The sequence below is a fragment of the Meriones unguiculatus genome, chromosome 14 (assembly GCF_030254825.1).
Source record: "Meriones unguiculatus strain TT.TT164.6M chromosome 14, Bangor_MerUng_6.1, whole genome shotgun sequence".
NCBI lineage: Eukaryota > Metazoa > Chordata > Mammalia > Rodentia > Muridae > Meriones > Meriones unguiculatus.
In genome coordinates this window covers 89706409-89727490 of record NC_083361.1, presented here as the reverse complement: position 1 = coordinate 89727490, position 21082 = coordinate 89706409, and the positions used below count along the sequence as shown (strand labels likewise).

General features: G+C 52.5%; 1 protein-coding gene across 1 annotated transcript in view; it reads left to right on the top strand.

Annotated features, from left to right (window-relative positions):
* Dchs1 (dachsous cadherin-related 1) overlaps positions 1–21082 on the top strand; it is a 32796-nt gene that overhangs the window by 6648 nt on the left and 5066 nt on the right. The window contains exons 2-15 of the mRNA XM_021655080.2: positions 6375–8270; positions 13062–13250; positions 13341–13572; positions 13691–13927; positions 14160–15185; positions 15393–15586; positions 15832–15928; positions 16021–16178; positions 16365–17226; positions 17312–17551; positions 17647–17772; positions 18447–18656; positions 19863–20741; positions 20861–20974. Of these exons, the coding sequence (XP_021510755.2) occupies positions 6486–8270; positions 13062–13250; positions 13341–13572; positions 13691–13927; positions 14160–15185; positions 15393–15586; positions 15832–15928; positions 16021–16178; positions 16365–17226; positions 17312–17551; positions 17647–17772; positions 18447–18656; positions 19863–20741; positions 20861–20974 (6349 nt within the window). The 5' untranslated portion in view covers positions 6375–6485. The remainder of the gene's footprint in view (positions 1–6374; positions 8271–13061; positions 13251–13340; positions 13573–13690; positions 13928–14159; positions 15186–15392; positions 15587–15831; positions 15929–16020; positions 16179–16364; positions 17227–17311; positions 17552–17646; positions 17773–18446; positions 18657–19862; positions 20742–20860; positions 20975–21082) is intronic.

The following is a 21082-nucleotide window of genomic DNA, read 5'->3' as shown; positions in this document are numbered from 1 at the left end:
CACCACAGACACGAAGACCCGGTGTGTCTGAGCCACTTCTCTGTCTCTGCAGTTTAGTGAGTTTGGCACACAGTGGACCTTATTTGCTAACTACATCTATTCATGAATCACATTGCGTGCATGCCCTGTATCTTCTTCCTTCCCCATTTTTTCATTCCGAGAGGCCTTCAGGCTGCCAGGTCCCTTCAGCCCTCTCACCACGTGAGCCCATGCCCACATGCCTCTGTACCTGGAGTGTCAGGCAACTTGTTCCTCAGATCTCCTCTGTTGGCCCACTCTGAGCAGTGCCAGACTCGTTCTCCTGAACTTCTGATATTCTTCGCAGCTCTGTGCCTGACCAGCTGCACAAGCCTTCATCTCATCTTTCCAAGCCCTCCACCAAAGAGGCAGTTGGGCTAGAAAGACACTCTGGTGTCCATCAAACCTGATTTCTAGATGTCTCTATGCTCCCATCTCCCAGTGTCAGATTCCTCATCTGTGGAGTAACACTTCTCTCGGAGTGTGCATCACAGCAGCAGTGAGCAGCAGCTGAGCCTACATGCTCAGGGTTTTGCTTTTTTCACTTAACTCTCACATCAGACAACTGAGGTGGGCACTTTGATGCACATTTTGCAGAGGAGGGAATGAAAGCTTACAGAGGTTAGCCAGGCGAGATGACTCAAGTGTATCACCTCGGTACTCAGGAGGCTGAGGTAGGATGGTCAGGAGGACAGGGACAACCTGCGCTGCATAGTGAGTTCAAGGACAGCCTGGGCCACAGAAGACCCTGTCTGGAAAACAAAGGAAGAACGGTAGATAAGTAACTTTCTTTTGTGTTGCTGGAGTCTGTGCCCACTCTCCTGCCCTGCTGCCTGTAATGTGCGGTCTCCCTTGCGGGGATGCAGTAAGCGTGCATTAATGAGTTAATCTATGCTGCGTCTACTCTGCTTTGTGCCTCGATGTGAGTCAGTGCATTCTCTCTGGTTTCCCCCCGCGGGAGCCTTGCCCCCTCACCACTCTCCTGATGCTGTTCTTTCCAAAACCATCGGTTACCTCCTTATTGCTTCATCCAACAGCTACTTTCCAGCCCATCTTTGCCTCGCTTGAACTTTTGACAGCATTGGTCATAGTTGATCTTTCCCTTAGACTCTTGTCAGCTTTGGACATGGTTGATCGTTCCCTCCTTTTGAAGTTCCCTCCTTCCCTTCTGAGACGCTGCCTCCAGGAAGAAGAAAGGTGTTAGCTTCCCTTTCTTTGTGACTTTGTTTTTGCAGAGCTTGGGCCTAGATTCTTCTCACTCTCTACACATATTGGCATCTCCACACCCACATTTTCAGTCACTCTACAGTTTGTCCATGTCCATATCTCTCCTGAAGTCCAGGCTTGCAGATCCAATTATGCCTGGGACATCTCTGAATGGATCCCAACAAGTACTCCCCATGTGACTTCTTCAGTGTCCCATAGCACCACCTTGATATCCAGGTCAGAACCCTGGGAGAGTTCTGAAGCTGAGCTACTTCATTCCTTCACCCTTCCTGCAGAATCCTCAGCCACGTCCTGTCCACCCCACCCCACCCCCCTTTTCCACATCCACATCCTTTCCACATCCCCACCACTAACCAGCATTGTTACAGACCCCTCATGCCTGCTCTCCCTCCTTCTCCAGGTCCACTGCTTTCACCATCTTGCTGGGGTCCTCAGCTTCCCTGCCACTTCTTCCTCTGTTTTTTCTCTTCTCTCTAAGTTGCAGGCAGCGTGGAGTGAGATCAGATTAGGGAGACATTAACTCAGGAAAATTGTTTCACTCTGAGCCTCCATTTCCTCGCTGGGAACTGGAAGCTGGGATTCCTTCCTCACAGGGTTGTTGTGATGATTAAATGAGATACTGTCTGTGAACTGCCTGGCACAGGGCCCAGCACACAGGGAAAGCTCAGAAACAGACAGCTTTCTGCTTTTCTCTCTCCTCAGCTTCTCCTTGGAGTGCCTCCTGGGAATGCATCCTTGGTAGGACAGACCAGGCTTTGGCAGTGCCCTGGCCACTGCCCCCGGGTGGGAGCTGGGGGTTGTCTTGTGGACATCCAGAAAGCTACTCTAACATCCTTCTTCTCCTCCCACCACTTCTCTCCCCCTCCCCTTTCTCCAGCTTTGGTTCCTGCTCTTTACCCAAAAGCCCCCTCCCCCCCAATCTGGCTGTTCCTGCCTCCACTCACTCCTTCCTCTGCTGTAGTACTTGCTCTCCATCAGGCTTGCTTCCTCCACCCTTGCTTCCTTCTTTCTTTATGCCTAGCCCTGGATCCAAATCTCCCTGTGCTTACTGAGGCTAGTCTCTTATTCTTCCACTTCTAGCTCAGCTGCTGTTTATAGCCCCCCTCCTCACCACTGTTGTCTTTCTGGTCCTGCCCCTCACTGGCCCTGGGACAGGAAGTTGAGGGAGGAGGCCTAGGTGGTGCCAGCTCCCCTAGCATGCTTCCCCTTCTGTACCTCTGGGCCATTCCTGCACTTCCTCCTGAAGAGATTCTTCCTTCCCTTGTGCTCCCTCTGGTCCTCCCCACAGCCCACCTTTCTTTCCTCTCCCATGTTTCTAGCCGCTCCCAGGCCCCGGTAGACACACAAGCTGGGGACAGGAGAGGGGCTCCTTTAGCTAGAGGGGGAATTGACATCACGTTTCAGGCCCCAATGAACAGTCTTACCCCTCCCCCTCTTAATGAGAACCAGCTGTGGTTCCAGAGGCCCAGATGTGAGGATAGAGGGGGAGAGCAGGATGGAGTCAGAACCAAGTAACGGGGCTGAGGACAAAGTGAGGGCATGTGGTGAGGCAGCACTGGGTGGAAGGAGAAATGTGACAGGAGGCAGGACAGATTGGTGAAAGAGGCAGAAGAGCAAGGTGGATGGGACAGACCTGGAAAGGAAAGAAAGGAGAAGCAGGAGGGGGAGCGTGTGTTGGGGAAGAGACAGTGAGCAACACTGGACAGATGGGAGGCATGGTGCTGGAAAGAGGCCGGAGAGAGGATGAGACAGTCTCGGGAGAGAGTCTGGAGTTCGAGTTTGGAACTGGAAGCTGTGGAGCAGGAAGTGATGAGGCATAGTCCAGACAGAGGCCCCAGGGACCTGGAGGTCACAGCTGCAGCCGCAGAGCTGACCACGAGTGCCCCGGCAGCATGTGCGAGAGCATGCCTGCGTGTGGGTGGGTCTGCAAGTGTGTGTGCGCGTGCCTGCCTTGTCAGTCTGTATGAAGTACACAGTGGGCTTGCCTGGGCAGGGAAGGAGATGTGTGAGTGTGCCTGTGTGTGTATTGAGGGTGTGTACATGTCTTTCTGTGTGAGATCCATAGAAAGACAGCTTTCTCCATGTATGGGAGCTATCTATGTCTGCACTGGCACACCAACACGTGTAAAAATGGGCTTCTGAATACATGTGATGATGGGTGTCTGTATGTAACCTGGTTGGTTGTGTGTTAAAGCCAGTCTTTGTGTACATGTGCACGCCGAATGTGTATCTACACATGAGCAGCTTGGCTCATGTGTAAGGAAAGGTCTGAATGAGCTTGGCTCTCAGTGTCTGGAGGCCTATCCTCTGTGTGAGCTTTTGTGTGTTCAGTGTAGAGTACCCTGGGGAGCGAGCGTGGCCAGAGGCTTATGCTAGGCTAAGAGGAGGTTATCTCTTTAAAGAAGGGGCTGCTTGTACACAGGGGAACTACCTGGGCCTGGATCCTTCTCCTGCCAGGCTAGTTTATCCAGACTTTTATCTCCTGCTCAGAAAAGTTGTTGATTGTGTACTGTGGCCATATTCCACATAAACGTGAGTGAGAAAAACCTTCAGTCTCTTGTACAAAATGGGTAAAAAGACAAATAATTTCAAAGTCAAGGTGATAAGAACATGGACCTTAGTGTGCATGACCTTCTCGTGCCAAGAACTACTTGCTGCTTCCTCTCCAGTGACAGATGAAATCTCACCAGTCTCTGTGCTTAGATCCAACCATTTCTCAGATTAGGAAAATTAACATTTAGACTGGATTCAAGGTCTTGCTCTTTTGAAAACTGTATGTATGTGTGTGGTATGTGTGCACATGTGTGTACAGGCACGTGTGCCTTTGTATGCTCTATCGCTCTTTCTCTTGTTCTTTTGAGACAGGGTCGCTCACTGGAGCTAGGGCTAGGTCAGTGGCCAGCAAGCCCCACTGGCCCTGTCTCTGCTTCCCATGCTGCAGGGCTTATAGGCACACGAGTAGATTCTCAAGCTTTTTTGTGGCTCTGAAATCCGAACTCAGTTTCTCATGCTTGTGCAATGCTGTGCCACAAGCATTTACACACTGAACCATCTCTACAGCGATGCTTGCTTTTTATTGCCTTAGGAAGATGGGACAGATAGGACTTGCAAATGTAAGTTTAGGTCACAGACACACTTATCTTCAGGATTAGGAACTCCTAGAGGACAGCAAATCCATAAAGACTGAAGAACACACTTCTTTAGCCACATTACTGACCATGGGACTCCAGAGTCATGGGTTCATGTGCTCACGTATGTCATCTGCGTTCACACAGTTATCGGCCTTTCTCTGAGTGTGTGTATGAGTGTGGTGACGTGGAAGCACGAGGATCTGTCGACTCCTTCAGCACCGATTGCTCATGCTCTATCTCTACTAACTCCTGAAAAGCCAGAGACAAGAGCTGCCTGCCCTGCAGGTGTCTCCATTCAGTGCAGGCGCACACATGAGCACATCAAGACCGTTGAGCAGTTTGTTGTCTGCAGTAGAAGCCCTGTAGAGTACAAGGCTGCATGGAGCATTGTGTGGTGTGGGTACGTTAGAGGAGAAGCCACAGAAAACAAGAAGTTTAAACTGCATCTTGACATTGTAAGAAGATATGGATCCATGGGCAAGATTTTTAGACGGTATCTCGGGATGAGAGAATACCACATACAAAGCGAGAAAAGAACTGAGGAGCATATTAACATAGACAAAGTTTGGGAATGCAAAGCGTGGTGGGAGACACCACAGGTAGGGAACCTAAGAGAGACTGGCCAAGCTCAGGCTGCAAAGACACTAGTGAAAAGTGGACTTTATGATGTGGGTCAGAAATTCCATGCCTAGAGCAAGGGCCCTTCGAAACTTCAGCCACAGGCCCATGCATATGTGTGTCTGCATTTCTTTTGATGTACAGGGACAGCAGTTTTCTGCTGTCAGGAATGTCAGAACCCTCTACAGACATGGTTATGTGTGTGTATGTATCTCTCTGGTGAGGTGAAGACATTATCAGAAAGAGGACCCAAGTCGGGAGCACGGAGAGCAGAAAGGAACTTCTGCCAAAATGGAAAGGAGAAATGACAGTGCATAAGCTTAAGGTGGCAATGGTGTGAAAAGGCTAGAGCTGAGATGTGGCTGGGGGAAGTGGCCAGGTTTAATAACAAATAGAAATTGAAACCGAAGAAAAGCAAAGACAACAAAGCAACCCAAAGAGAGCTTCTGGCTTTGGGACATGGATAGATAATATTGCTGTTCACAGAAAAGAAAATAGAGGAGAAAAATCAGATTGAGGTAATGGCTAGGGATATGGCAAGTTCAGTGTATCCAGAACTGGGGATTGAGAAATCACTGACAAATAGATTAGACTTAAAAAAAAAAGTGATCGATACACTTGAATCAAAGCTGCCAGTCAGACCATAAAGATGGCAAAAGTGCCTGAAAGATACTGATTTTGAAGGACTGGACAGAGGAGAGAAGCTTGTGAGGGAGCCTGAGGAGCATGAAACAGCCTTCCCTCCTGCAGCTGCCTCCTCTCAGCCTCTGCTTCACCTTGCCAGTCACCAAAAAGCTTCCTTCTTGAACTTTGGCCATGTTTGAAACCCTCATTTCCTTACAGGGTTCCCAGAGGTACCTCCCATCTCTGGTTTTATTTTTCATTGTCTGACACCTAAGGACATTTTGTCCAAGTGGTCATTTCTGCCAGAAAGTTTCCCATCATCCTTAATATCTCCATTCCCTCTTCCCTTGCCTTTAGTACTGGTGGAAGCTATAGCAGAAAGGAAAGGATTGGCAAGTCAAGCATGCTTACCATATACATAGATAGTGAGACTAGAAAAGGGGTATTTGTCCTGGGTGCAAAATAAAAAAAGAGAAGAAAAGGTCAGTTGCTTTAAGTTTGGAAACAGAAAAAGAAGTTTGTAGGCATTCAGTCCTGAAAAATAGGAGACTAATCTGCTTAGAGATGAAGTTCGCAGCTTCGGGGAATCCCAAAGGGCAGATCCCCAGGAAGGGGTAGAAATAGATGCTAGATGCGCTGCAGCTCAAGCCCCTGCTGTTGCCGACTTGTCTGAGATTTGGTGTGGTCTGATTCCCAGTCTCTCTGGCCTCTTAATCCTTCCCCTACCATGACCCTTTCCCTCTGCTTTTCTCTTAGGTCAGGGAGCCTGAAGCAGCAAGAGCCCACGTTGGATCTGATCCAAACGCTGACATCAAGCTGGGCTAGGAGTCTGTCTGGAGCTGGAGCTTTGGCTGGACTTGTGCTGGCATGAATAAGGAGCTGGGTGCTGCACTCTTCTGCCCTGACATGAAGAGCTTCAGGACTCTCCTCCTGCTACCGCTGCTGGTGCTGCTGGGGGCTAGAGTGCCAGGAACCTGGGGTCAGGCTGGGAGCCTGGACCTGCAGATAGACGAGGAGCAACCAGCAGGCACGCTGATTGGTGACATCAGTGCAGGGCTTCCACCGGGCACAGCACCTCCTCCCATGTACTTCATCTCTGCCCAGGAGGGCAGTGGCGTAGGCACGGACCTCGCTATTGATGAGCACAGTGGGGTGGTCCGGACAGCCCGTGTCCTGGACCGCGAGCGGAGAGACCGTTACCGCTTCACGGCAGTCACTCCTGATGGTGCCACCGTGGAAGTGACAGTGAGAGTGGCTGACATCAACGACCATGCGCCGGCTTTCCCTCAGGCTCGGGCTGCCCTGCAGATACCTGAACACACAGCCCTTGGTACCCGCTACCCCCTGGAGCCGGCTCGTGATGCGGACGCTGGCCGCCTGGGCACCCAGGGCTATGCACTATCTGGTGATGGGGCTGGAGAGACCTTCCGGCTGGAGATGCGTCCTGGTCCTGATGGAGCTCCGGTGCCCGAGCTGGTAGTTGCTGGGGAACTGGACCGGGAGAACCGCTCACACTACATGTTGCAGCTGGAGGCCTACGACGGTGGCTCGCCCCCACGGAGAGCCCAGGCCCTGCTGGATGTGGCGCTGCTGGATATCAATGACCATGCCCCAGCTTTCAATCAAAGCCGATACCACGCTGTGGTGTCTGAGAGCCTGGCCCCTGGCAGTCCTGTCTTGCAAGTGTTTGCATCCGATGCTGATGCTGGTGCCAACGGGGCTGTGACTTACGAGATCAACAGGAGACAGAGTGAAGGTGACGGGCCCTTCTCCATCGATGCACACACCGGGCTTCTGAGGCTGGAGCGCCCCCTGGACTTTGAACAGAGGCGAGTTCATGAACTGGTGGTGCAGGCACGGGATGGTGGGGCCCACCCAGAGCTGGGGTCAGCCTTTGTGACCGTGCATGTGCGAGATGCCAACGACAACCAGCCTTCCATGACTGTTATCTTCCTGAGTGCTGACGGCTCCCCCCGAGTGTCTGAGGCTGCCCCGCCTGGACAGCTGGTTGCTCGGATCTCTGTGTCAGACCCAGATGATGGTGACTTCGCCCACGTCAATGTGTCCCTGGAGGGTGGAGAGGGCCACTTTGCCCTGAGTACCCAAGACAGTGTCATCTATCTGGTGTGTGTGGCTCGGAGGCTGGATCGGGAGGAGAGGGACGTTTATAATCTACGAGTTACGGCCACAGACTCAGGCTCACCCCCACTGCGGGCTGAAGCTGCTTTTGTGCTCCACGTCACTGATGTCAATGACAACGCACCTGTTTTTGACCGCCGGCTCTACCGCCCCGAGCCTCTGCCTGAAGTTGCACTGCCCGGCAGCTTTGTGGCACGGGTGACTGCCCGGGACCCCGACCAAGGCACCAATGGTCAGGTCACCTATAGTCTGGCTCCCGGCCCTCACGCTCACTGGTTCTCCATTGATCCCACCTCAGGTGTCATCACCACAGCTGCCACACTAGACTATGAGCTAGAACCTCAGCCACAGCTTATTGTGGTGGCCACAGATGGGGGCCTGCCCCCTTTAGTGTCCTCTGCCACGGTTAGTGTGGCCTTACAAGATGTGAATGACAACGAGCCCCAGTTCCAGAAGACTTTCTACAATGCCTCACTGCCTGAAGGTACCCAGCCTGGAACCTGTTTCCTGCAGGTGAGTAAGCCCTGCCCACAACACTATGGGCCGCACTAGGTCTGAGGGCTGCAGAGGACCCCAGAGCAGGAGCCTAGCTTTGCAGGAGTTGATAGTGACTTAAGCCAGAGGGGTTGGTTCTGTTCTCTGAGCTCCATTGTCTGTGCAGATGGTGTAATGAGAAGAAGGGAGTAGGGTGCAAGAGGTGAGACCAGTAATCTTGGCAGGTGAGGAAACTAAGATGGCATATGGAAGAAAAGTGTTGTGTAGTGTCAGGAAACAAAAGAAAAGCTCTGCAAAGTCTCTAAGCTGCAGAGATGGCTCTGTATGGCTCCTGTTTCACAAGGAATAGGCTGGCATTTATGGAGCCCTCTGTGCTTAGTCCAGTGTTTAGTCTCTGCTTGGAGAAACCTCCATCCATTCCCTTGGGCGGGAGCCTTGATGTCACACATGGACTCAAGGACAAGAACGAGAGATCATAAGAACAATCTAGTAAGATTCTAATGTGCAGAGAGGGAGGACCTCTCAGGGGAAGAGGCTAGGATGGGGGGGGGGACATGAAGCTAAGGATACAGCCTGAGGCCATATTGCAGAAATATTTGGCCACCATGTGGTAGGACTTTGCTTAGAAAACAAAGGAGGTCATTGAACTTTGAGTCAGGAAGGGCATGATTAGATCGTTTGCTTCTTGTTTTAAAGTAACTAACTGGCTTTAAGGGTGAAGGATAGATGGATCAATGCATGAGTGATAAATCAGTCCTGGGCTCTGTAAGCCCAGCATTGTGCTCAGAGAAAAGAACAAGGAAAAGAGATATTCCCTCTTTCAGGTAGGACCCAGCCTCGATAGGGACAAACAGCAATAACTAAAGCTGTGGAGGGTGGCACATGAAGTGCTTCAGAAGCCCGGAGGAAGGGCCCAGAATGCAGCTTTGCTAAAGGAATACTTTATGATGTGTGGACAGAGACACCTGGGCTACAAGAAAGCTGTTGAATAAACACCATGATGTTAAGACTACATTGTTTGGGTTGGTCTCAGTTATATAGATGAAAATGAGTTGCTGGGAGAGAAGACAAAACAGTTCATGGGCTAGATCTCAGTCTTTGACTTTTCTTAAAACTCAAAGGAAGACAAACCTGTCTTTTGGAAAGATGGCTTTGGTGACACCATGAAGTATAGCTGTGAGAGAGAATACTGAGGGCAGGAAGGTCCCTTAGGAGATGGGCTTGATGTATGGCCAACCCCTAAGTATCTTCTCAGGGGCTCCCTGGGGGCCAGGACTTCCAGGCTAGTGCCTGGGTCTGGCTGCTCTCTTGCCTTCTGGCCAGATTCTGGATATTCGCTGCTTGCTGCTGTCTGGCTCCCACCACCCACTCTCACATGTGTGCTCTCTCTCGGCCAAGACCAGTGGATTATTGCTTCCAAACTTTTCTTCTCCCGGCTAGCTCCTAAAGCACAAGATCAGCTCTCCAGGTTGTTTCCTGCAGTTTTTGCTGTTAGAAGGAAAGATAAAAATGACCAGTGGGAGTTCATAACTGCTACAAAGTCTTACCATTTGATTTATTCAAGGTACACTTATTAAACATCCACCACCTGTGCCACCCGCTGTATTAGGGATACAAAATGTAGTGATGAATAAACCCAAACTGAATAAGCCTTCATCTGCAGATAAATGACTTTTGTAGTAAGAAAACTTTCATGATGGAGTAAGGGGCACTAGGGAAGTTTTCCCAAAGCACGGGGACTTTTGAGTTGAGGCCTAAAGAATAAGAGAGAATTTACGGGGTGATCAGGCAGGCGAAAGGTTCCAAGCTAGGTGACTCATACGGAGAAGTGAGGGAACCTGCCTTTTTTAAGGGGCTCCAAGAGTTCAGTTTTGCTGGAACTTGAGATGTGAGATGAGAAGCCGTGACTGTGCCAGAGGCCAGCCAGTGAAGAGCCCACACCAAGCCAAGGAATTTGTTTTTCCTATATAAAACATTGAAGCTTTGGTTTATTTATTTTTATTTTATGGGAATTGGTGTTTTTCCCTGCATGTATGTCTGTGTGAGGGTGTTGGATGCACTGTAGCTAGAGTCAGAGACAGTTGTGAGCTGCCATGTGGGTGCTGGGAATTGAACCCAGGTTCTCAAGAACAGGCACTTCTGCCTGCCAGAGGAGACATTTAGGAATAGTTAAACTTTTTGTGTTGTTATAAGTGATGAGATACTCCCAGGATCTAGTGGTTTGAGGCCCGAGATGCTGTTAATCATGCTATAATGCACACAATAGCCTCCAGAGTTTAAACAACAACAACCTGCCCTAGAATATCAGAAGTATCAAGATTGAGAACTCTTAAATAGAGTATGGGTCGGAGCGTCAGACACCTATTAGAAGGGAATTGGAAGAGTCCAAGGGAAAGCTGGCTCAGACTGAGAGACACAGTCAATATAGGGGTGGCAATGACGGCTTGTTGAATCCCTGGCTGAGTGATATACCAGGCAAGGGAAGGGAAGAACTGACTTCTGGCTTGAGCGAGCGGATGAGAGAGTCAGCAGGTTTGAAAGGATCATGGGTTTATTGTCGGACAGTTTAGATTTAAGGTCACCGTGGGACATCCAGGTGGAGATGTTGAACAGACATCTGGATGTCCAAGTTTCCAGCCTAGGGGAATTGTCCCCGAAGCCTAAAGCGTATTAGAGATGGTTCCTGAGGCTGGGAAAGTGAAAGAGGCCTGCAGGATGAAGAAAAAAAAGGCCAAGGAAAGAGTCCAGGGAACAGGATGAATAAAAGCAGCCGGAGTACAGTAAGTGGAGAAGGTCTCGTAGTGAGGAGGAGCCAGGAGGAGGAGAAGCAGATTACTATAGTAGCAAGCAATCAGAACAGGGGGTGCACATAGCAAGGCTGTCAGCGTGGGAAGATACGGTAAGTTTAGAGTCTGGTAAGGATGTTAGAGTTCATAGAAAAGGTCTCTTTTTGGTCCTTGAAGTGGTGCTTCTGATGAGAGCAAAAGGAGAAGCGATGAGGATCCTAATAGAACGGAGGCGGCGAGAACCCACTGAGAACAGCCGGCACTTACAGAGAAGCCTCTGAGCAGGGGTCAGGAAATTCGCTTCTGCCTTGGTCAGTTCCAGTCAATGGCCCCTGCACCTTTTGGGGGTCACTTCCTGACAGCGTCCCCCGACCGCTGTTTATTGCTTTCTTCCTGCAGCAGACACAGAAACAGCTCCTGAAGGCAGCTGCAGCTGTGCTGCTGTGTATGGGGATGGCTGCAGAGGGGAAGTCCGTCTCCTGGGATATCCGGGCCCACAGCCACCGTAAGGAGCTAGAGCAGGAGCTGTTTCCAGGGTTCAGCCATGGCAGGGTCTTAATGTCTCTCAGGAGGATAAACAATGGCACAGATCATTTCTGTCAAGGGCCTGGGCAACAATCAGAAATCCTGGCCAGCTTTCTTTCTGAGCACATTTTCTGGCTGAGAAGGGGAACTCTGCAGCTTCCTCTTGCAGCATATCATGACCCCAAGGTCTCTCTACCCACAAAGAACACTTTGTCACAGCCTGCAGCAGCCAGCCACCAGCTAAACCCACTGTGGAGGGCCCAGTGTGCACCCAATGTGTAAAACTTAGCGTGAAAGAAGGTTTTGTCACAAAGCCGGGTGGTTGGATGCCTATTCACCCGATGTGCAAACACGCACAGCACATGTGCTGTTTACCTGGCCCTGTCCTGAGCTAAAGTGCATGAGCCACATCCAGAAGTCATGGAGCAGATTCAACAGTGTAATGAACACCCTCGGCAAAGACTCGCCTCACAAGCTGGGGTTGATTGGTGGCACACTTGTAATCCTAGCATTTGGGTAGTGAGCAGCAGGATTTTAAAGCCAGTCTGGGCTGCGCGGTGAGATCCCCATCAACAAAGCAACACTCCCTGCACACAAGATTAGGCTTAAAAGTATCGATCTTAGTAACTATTCATCAGGCAGTTCTCTGAGGTGAGCAGGAGACTTGATGAGGAGAGAGGATTCCTCTAGATTAGAGGTTGCAGCTCTTGGAGCTCTCCCTTGTACTTGGTCCTTGTTATATGCAGATGCATTACTCTCTGCAAAATTCATTTGTAACCCAGACACATGCAGAGATGAGTAGCTTAATATGTCGGTTCCCAGCTTGAGACTGAGACAGGTGACATTTTGCTTCTTGTCTCAGCTCCCGTCCTGTGATCAAGTGAACTTTCTGGGTTCTATTTTGGTGACACTTTTTGTTGAATGTTTGTGCTTTTTGTTAGTGATTTTGTTGTTTAAAAACAGTCCCCAAGTAGAACAGAAGAGTTCCACCTAGTGCAGTAGAAGGCTGTGACATGCCTTTTAGAATAAAATGCTTGCATTAACTTTGGTCAGACATGAGTTATAGTGTCTAAGTGTAGCATGGCTGCGTCTTCATTGTGTCTGTGAAGGCGGTGCTAACGAATCAACACTATTTTAGAATGCCTTCAAACACACCTCAAGCAAGGCTGCTGGCTGCAGTGCTGCTGCCCACAGGGATTCATGCAGAAGAAAGTCTGTCTCCTGGGATATCTGGGCCCAACGCCACAGTAAAGAGCTATTTCCAAGGTTCAGCCTTGGCAGGGTCTTACTTGCCATTTAACAAAAGAACAATTGTAACCAGAGGCTCCCAAGAACCTGTGGTGGGATCTGGCCTGGGGTTTGGGTTTTGGTCTGTGTTCTCGTCCTCTGTGTGTCCACCATGCAGGGCCCTTGGGCACCAGTAGTGCTGCATGACCTCTTTAGCTCTGACTTTTCTGACCAGCGAAAGGAGGCATCACTTACTCCAGCCTCTCCCCAGGTGACAGCCACAGATGCAGACAGTGGCCCATTTGGCCTCCTGTCCTATTCCTTGGGGGCTGGCCTTGGCGCTTCCGGATCTCCCCCATTCCGCATTGATGCCCACAGTGGAGATGTGTGTACCACCCGCACTCTGGACCACGACCAGGGACCTTCTAGCTTTGACTTCACGGTGACAGCTGTCGATGGGGTAAGTAAACAGACCTTGGTCAGGGAGTTTGGGGTGAGTTCTCATCAAGGCTAGACAAGACCCACCGACTGATGACTACTGTTCCACCAGGGAGGCCTCAAGTCCATGGTGTATGTGAAGGTGTTTGTGGCTGACGAGAATGACAACCCACCTCAGTTTTATCCGAGGGAGTACGCTGCCAGTCTGAGTGCTCAGAGTACTCCAGGCACAGCTGTGCTGAGGGTCCATGCCCACGACCCTGACCAGGGACTCCATGGGCGACTCTCCTACCACATCCTGGCTGGCAATAGTCCCCCACTCTTTGCATTGGATGCACACTCAGGTGAGGCTCCTCCCACTCCCATCACCAGGGTCTCAGCTCCCTCTCCCCATCGCCTCCCCTTTACAGGACTTTCCCCTATTCTTTCCCTCATCTACTCTTGCCTCTCTTCCTTGTCCAGGGCTGCTGACAGTAGCCTGGCCCTTGGCCAGACGGGCTAATTCTGTGGTGCAGCTGGAGATTGGGGCTCAGGATGGAGGTGGCCTGCAAGCAGAACCCACTGCCCGAGTCAACATCAGCGTTGTGCCCGGAACCCCCGCACCACCTATATTTGAGCAACTACAGTATGTTTTCTCAGTGCCAGAGGATGTGGCGCCAGGCACCAGTGTGGGCATAGTCCAGGCACACAACCCACCAGGTATCAGATATCCCAGTACAGTCTTCCAGTACCATCTCAGGGTGACCCTAGAGCAGCACACCACGGGGAGCCCTAGTACAAAACAGTGTGGCCCACAAATACCACCCCAGTGCCAACCAATTTCCCTGCCAACCCCTGCCCATTACTCTGTGAAGCATAAATATGGGAACTGCCCTTCTGGGGATTAATAGGTGATTCCTACCTATTTCCTAATGTCTCTCTTTCTCCCTAGGTCGCTTAGGGCCTGTGACCCTCACCCTATCAGGTGGGGACCCCCGAGGGCTCTTCTCCCTAGAATCATCCTCGGGACTATTGAAAACACTCCGCCCTCTGGACAGGGAGCTTCTGGGACCTGTCCTAGAGCTGGAAGTTCGAGCAGGCAGCGGAATCCCCCCAGCTTTTGCTGCGGCTCGCGTCCGGGTACTGCTGGATGACGTGAATGACAACTCTCCCGCCTTCCCTGCACCTGAAGACACCGTGCTGCTGCCACCAAACACTGCTCCGGGGACTCCCATCTATACACTGCGCGCTCTAGACCCCGACTCTGGAGCTAACAGTCGAGTCACCTTTAGTCTGCTTGCCGGGGGTGATGGGTCATTCACCGTGGACCCTACCACAGGCCACGTACGGCTTATGGGACCTCTGGGGCCTCCGGGGGGACCAGCCCATGAGTTGGAGGTGGAGGCCCGGGATGGAGGTTCCCCACCACGCACCAGCCGCTTTCGACTTCGTGTGGTGATCCAGGACTTGGGAATCCACGGGCTGGCCCCACGATTTGACAGCCCTACCTACCGTGTGGACTTACCCTCAGGCACTACCACTGGAACTCGGATCTTGCAAGTGCAGGCCCAGGCACCAGATGGGAGCCCTGTCACTTACCATCTTGCAGCAGATGGAGCCAGTAACTCCTTTGGCCTGGAGCCACAGACTGGGTGGCTGTGGGTGCGGGTAGCACTGGACCATGAGTCCCAGGAGTTATACACATTGAAGGTGTTGGCTGTATCCGGTTCTAAAGCTGAATTGGGGCAACAGACAGGCACAGCCACTGTGAGGGTCATCATCCTCAACCAAAATGACCACAGTCCTCGCCTCTCCGAAGAGCCCACCTTCCTGGCTGTAGCCGAGAATCAACCCCCAGGGACCAGTGTGGGCCGAGTCTTTGCAACTGACAGAGACTCGGGACCTAATGGGCGCCTGACCTACAGCCTCCGACAGCTGTCGGAAGACAGCAAGGCCTTCCGCATCCACCCCCAGACTGGTAAGCACGAGACCTCCCAGCCTCATCTCCAGACTGGCAAGTACCCAGACAGGATCCCCAGCCCAGATCTTGGCTGTGAGGATCAGGATTCAGCCTGGAGTTTAGCCCGGGCACCTGCCCGCATTTCCCTCCCAGCCATGGCTTATCTGTAGTCCCCTGGCTGTGCATACTTAAACATCCCATCATAATCTGCATCCTCACCTCCAGGGGAAGTGACTACGCTCCAAACCCTGGACCGAGAGCAGCAGGGCAGCTTCCAGCTCCTGGTGCAAGTGCAGGACGGGGGCAGTCCACCTCGCAGTGCCACGGGCACTGTGCACGTGGCCGTGCTGGACCTCAATGACAACAGTCCCACCTTCCTGCAGGCGTCGGGGGCTGCTGGTGGGGGCCTCCCAGTACAGGTAGGTAAGGTACCTGGACCGTGTTCTGAAGAGCTAAAGAGGATGGGAGGGTCTTTCCGTTAAGCTATGTAAGGCACCAGGGTCATGTTCTGAAGAACTGTAGAGAGATGGGGAGGGTCTCCCCGTTAGGCCATGAGTATCGGTAAGAGGGACCACCTCCTGGAACAGGTATAAGACAAACGGGGAAAAAAGTACCTATATACAGGAGAATGAAAGCCAACCCTGGGTTATTTGTGTTCCCACAGGTACCAGACCGCGTGCCTCCAGGGACTCTGGTGACAACTCTGCAGGCCAAAGATCCAGATGAAGGGGAGAATGGGACCATCCTGTACACCCTAACTGGTATGGGGGGCAGGGAGGAGGGAGCCTGGGAGTGGTCTCGGGGCATGCCTCGCTGACTGCCAAAACCTCATCCTTCCTCTGCTTGTCCCCAGGTCCTGGCTCAGAGCTCTTCTCCCTGCACCCCCACACAGGGGAGCTGCACACTGCAGCACCCCTGATTAGAGCAGAGCGGCCTCACTATGTGCTAACTCTTGGAGCTCATGACCAGGGCAGCCCGCCTCGAAGTGCCAGTCTCCAGCTGCTCGTGCAGGTAGGGGCTGGCTGCCTCTCTTGATGTCCTTTGGTCTGGCCACCTTCCTGTAGATGCACAGTTTTGAGATCCTTGTTCTCTCTTTGTCAGTCTGCTCTGAACACCCTTCCCTACTACCCACGAAGCCAGCACAGACTCCTTTACAGGGATCCTTCTGATTCAGTTTCCCCGCTCCATCTGCAATAGGTACTTCCCTCAAGTCGCATGGTGGAATCACCAGAGCTCACAGAACCGGACTTGGCGGCAACGGTGCCTGTAGTGCTGACGGTGACAGCAGCTGAGAGCCTTCGACCAGGATCCCTGTTGGGTTCCGTAGCGCCGCAGGAGCAAGCTAGTGTGGGCGCACTCACCTACACTCTGGTGGGTGGCGCCGACCCCGAGGGCACCTTCGCGCTGGACTCGGCCTCAGGTCGCCTGTACCTGGCCCGTCCCTTGGACTTCGAGGCAGGGCCAGCCTGGCGCGCGCTTACGGTGCGCGCCGAGGGCCCGGGAGGCGCCGGCGCGCGGCTCTTGAGAGTGCAGGTGCGCGTGCAGGACGAGAACGAGCACGCGCCCACCTTCTCGCGCGACCCCTTGGCCCTGGCGCTACCCGAGAACCCCGAGCCCGGCGCCACGCTGTACACTTTTCGCGCGTCGGACGCCGATGGCCCAGGTCCCAACAGCGACGTGCGATACCGCCTGCTGAGGCAGGAGCCCCCGGTGCCCGCCCTGCGCCTGGACGCGCGCACCGGGGCGCTCAGCGCTCCGCGGGGCCTGGATCGGGAGACCACGCCCGCGCTGCTGCTGCTCGTGGAAGCCACGGACCGGCCGGGCAACGCCAGCCGCCGCCGGGCAGCGCGCGTTTCGGCGCGCGTCTTTGTCACGGATGAAAACGACAACTCCCCGGTCTTCGCCTCCCCCTCCCGGGTGCGCCTCCCGGAAGATCAGCCGCCCGGGCCCGCGGCGCTGCACGTGGTGGCTCGGGATGCAGACCTGGGGGAGGCTGCCCGAGTCTCCTACCGCCTCGCGGCTGGGGGGGACGGCCACTTCCGCCTACACGCGACCACGGGTGAGAGTTGGGCCCGGGAAGGGAGCGACGGTGCTGAAGGGCAAGGAAGGCTAAGTTGTCCACCAACCGCTTTACTGCTGCCTAGGAGCGCTGTCCGTGGTGCGGCCTCTGGACCGGGAACAGCGAGCCGAGCACGTGCTGACAGTGGTGGCCCTGGACCACGGCTCCCCGCCACGTTCCTCCACTCAGCTCCTGACTGTCAGTGTTGTTGACGTCAACGACGAGGCACCCGCCTTCCCTCAGCAGGAATACAGCGTCCTCCTTCGTGAAAACAGTCCACCTGGTACCTCTCTGCTCACTCTGAAGGCAACTGACCCTGACCTTGGTAAGACCCGTGGGAGTGAATTGTGGGAGGGATGGAGCAAGGGAATAAAAAAATATCCTTACCCTCTGATCATCCTCCATGCTGCCTCTCCTCAGGGGCCAACGGACAAGTGACTTATGGCGGTGTCTCTGGCGAAAGCTTCTCTCTGGACCCGAACACTGGAGTTCTCACGACTCTGAGGGCCCTGGATCGGGAGGAGCAGGAGGAGATCAATTTGACAGGTACAGTAACAGGACCTCCAGAAGCTAGAGGTGTTGTACACGCGCAGCTCCTGCTACATTTTGAGAGTCAAGGTTGGCCGTAGCAACTAAGGTCTAGCCTGCCAACACTAATCCTCCAGGCACACTGTCACCACCGGCCCCTCTGCTCCTCTGGCTCATACTGCAGCCACGCAGCAGGGGAGCGTATTGATATCCGCTGAGAGGTGAAATGACTTGCCCAAACTAACAGGGCTTTGAAGTGGCAGGGCTGAGAGTTGAGTCCAGGCTTTGATACCTAATTTATTGTCTTTTCTGTCACATCACCACTAACAGAAGCTGTATCTTGCATGTAGTCAGCATGGAAGGTAGAAAGGAAAAGAGCTTTTCTGTGTTATGTATGTATGTGTCATATATGCTCATGTGTGTTATTATGTATGTCCATGTGCACTATGTATGCCCTTGTGTGTTATGTATGTCCTTGTGTGTTATGTATGCCCTTGTGTGTTACACATGTCCATATGTGTTATGTGTGCCCTTGTGTGTTATAGATGCCCATGTGTGTGCCCCCGGGGTACGCTATGAGATAAACATTTTCTGTTTTATACATGTATCTGGTGAACATGTGTGAACACTGTGGTATGGGTTTCTCCATAGCACGGGGTAGGGTAGACCTTGCTGATTTTGTTTCCCCACAGTGTATGCCCGGGACAGGGGCTCGCCACCCCTGTTAACGCATGTTGTAGTTCGAGTGACTGTGGAAGATGAGAATGACCATACGCCAACCTTTGGGAACACCCACCTCTCCCTGGAAGTGCCTGAGGGCCAGGAGCCCCAAACCCTCACCACACTGCGGGCCTCTGATCCAGATGGGGGGCTCAATGGACAACTACAGTACCGCATCTTGGGTGAGAGGCGTCCAGTGCCACGAGGCTAGCACCTTCCTCCCTGCCCTGCTGCTTCTTGGCCAATGTCTCTGTGTCCCTCCTCACTTCGTGTGTGTGTTCCTGCAGATTAGTGACTATGGTACTTCTTCTAGCACATCTTTCTTTCTTTCTCTGTACTTGATTTTTTTTAATCCTATTCCTTTTGTTTATTTATTTATCTCTCTGCACAGAGTCGGTTGTTCTCAAACTTCTTTGGCCTCAGGGACTCAGAGATTCTTAAAAGTTTGTGTGTAGCCAGGTGGTGGTGGTGGTGGTGCACGCCTGTAATCCCAGCATCAGGAGGCAGAGGCAGGCGGATCTCTGTGAGATCGAGGCCAGCCTGCTCTACAGAGTGAGTCCAGAACAGCCATAGCTACACAGAGAAACTCTGTCTTGAAAAACCAAAAAAAAAAAAAAAAAAGTTTTTGTATGTATGTGACAGGGTCTCAACTGTGTTGCTTAGGCTGGTCTTGAACTCATGATTTTTCAATATCAGGCTCCACAGTAGCTGGGATTACATCATTAACCTAGCTCCACTCTTTTATATATATATATATAGTAATTTATTCACCTAGCTACACTCTTAAGCTTTGAGAACCCTAAGTGTTCTTATATAGCATGTTAAAAATCAATATTTTCTGTGTTTCATATTAAAACTTACCAAAAGGTTAAATATCATGGAGGAACAAACAAAGGTAATGCTTGCTATTTCTGAACCAGCACGAGAAAATGTCAGGGTTTCGAACAAATTGTTGGGCAGTATTGAAGATGCAGTGATCTTAACTGTAGCTGAAGGTAACCAGCACAAACTGAATCCCTGAAAATACACCTATTTTCTCCCTACCTAGAATACTCTGGTAAACACGAATATGTGTTCTACCAACCAAGTGATAATGTCACACAGATCCACAAACCCCACTGTACATTTGTGAGATGAGGGTGAAAAGACTATATAATGTCTGAGGAAAATGCTTTGAACTTGTATAGATATTTAAAGGGTCTCGGGACTCAGGGGCCCCAAGACCACACTCTGTGTGCGTCATCGTGTCCTTGTTTGCCCTTGGTGTTTCTGTGTCTCCTTGCCTCTCTCTCAGCTCCTCTCCACCATTCGCTCCCTGCGGTTACCCACAAGCCCCCACCCATGCACGGGCTAACATGTGCGTGGCTGTGTGTGCGTATTCTCTGCAGATGGGAACCCTTCGGGAGCCTTTGCTCTAGACCTTACTTCTGGGGAGTTTGGCACCATGAGGCCGCTAGACCGGGAGGTAGAGCCAGCATTCCAGCTGCAGATAGAGGCCAGGGATGGAGGCCAGCCAGCCCTCAGTGCCACCTTGCTTGTGACGGTGACAGTGCTGGATGCCAATGACCATGCCCCAGCCTTTCCTGTGCCCGCTTATTCTGTGGAGGTACCTGAGGATGCCCCTGCAGGGACCCTGCTGCTGCAACTACAGGCTCATGACCCGGATGATGGGGACAACGGCCGTGTGCTGTACTACCTGGGTTCAGGTACAGTGGGGGCCTTCCTGCTGGAGCCTACCTCCGGGGAGCTGCGCACAGCTACAGCCTTGGACAGAGAGCACTGTGCCAGCTATGCCTTTTCTGTGAGCGCAGTGGATGGTGCGGCTGCCGGGCCCCTGAGCACCACAGTACCAGTCACCATCACAGTGCGTGACGTCAACGATCACGCACCTACCTTCCCCACGAGTCCTCTGCGCCTCCGCCTACCCCGCCCGGGTCCCAGCCTCAGTACACCAACCCTGGCTCTGGCCACGCTCCGAGCTGAAGATCGTGATGCTGGTGCCAATGCCTCCATTCTATACCGGCTGGCAGGCACACCACCACCCGGCACCACTGTGGACTCCTACACTGGTGAAATCCGTGTGGCTCGCTCCCCTGTAGCCCTGGGACCTCGGGACCGTGTCCTCTTCATCGTGGCTACTGACCTTGGCCGTCCAGCTCGCTCTGCCACTGGTGTGGTCATCGTTGGGATACAGGGAGAGTCTGAGCGTGGACCCCGCTTTCCCCGAGCTAGTAATGAGGCTGTGCTCCGTGAAAATGCGCCCCCAGGTGGGTTCTGGGTTATATGTCCCATATTTGAATCCCTGGGAGAAAGGACTGGGGTAAGTCATTGACAATGTAGTGACTATAGTCCAGCCAATACATTTCTTCTCTTGTCTTCCCTTCAGGGACTCCAGTTTTCTCCCCAAAGGCTATCCATTCAGGGGGCTCAAGTGGACCAATCACCTATAGCATTCTCAGTGGGAATGAGAAAGGGATATTCTCCATCCAGTCTAGCACAGGTAAGGAACAGGAAGTCTTGCAAGGGGAAAGGATCCTGGAGGAGTAGGTTCTCTGGGCCAGAGGAGTTTTCAGTGGGAGGAGGAGTGGCCCTCAGAGAAGGAGGCTCC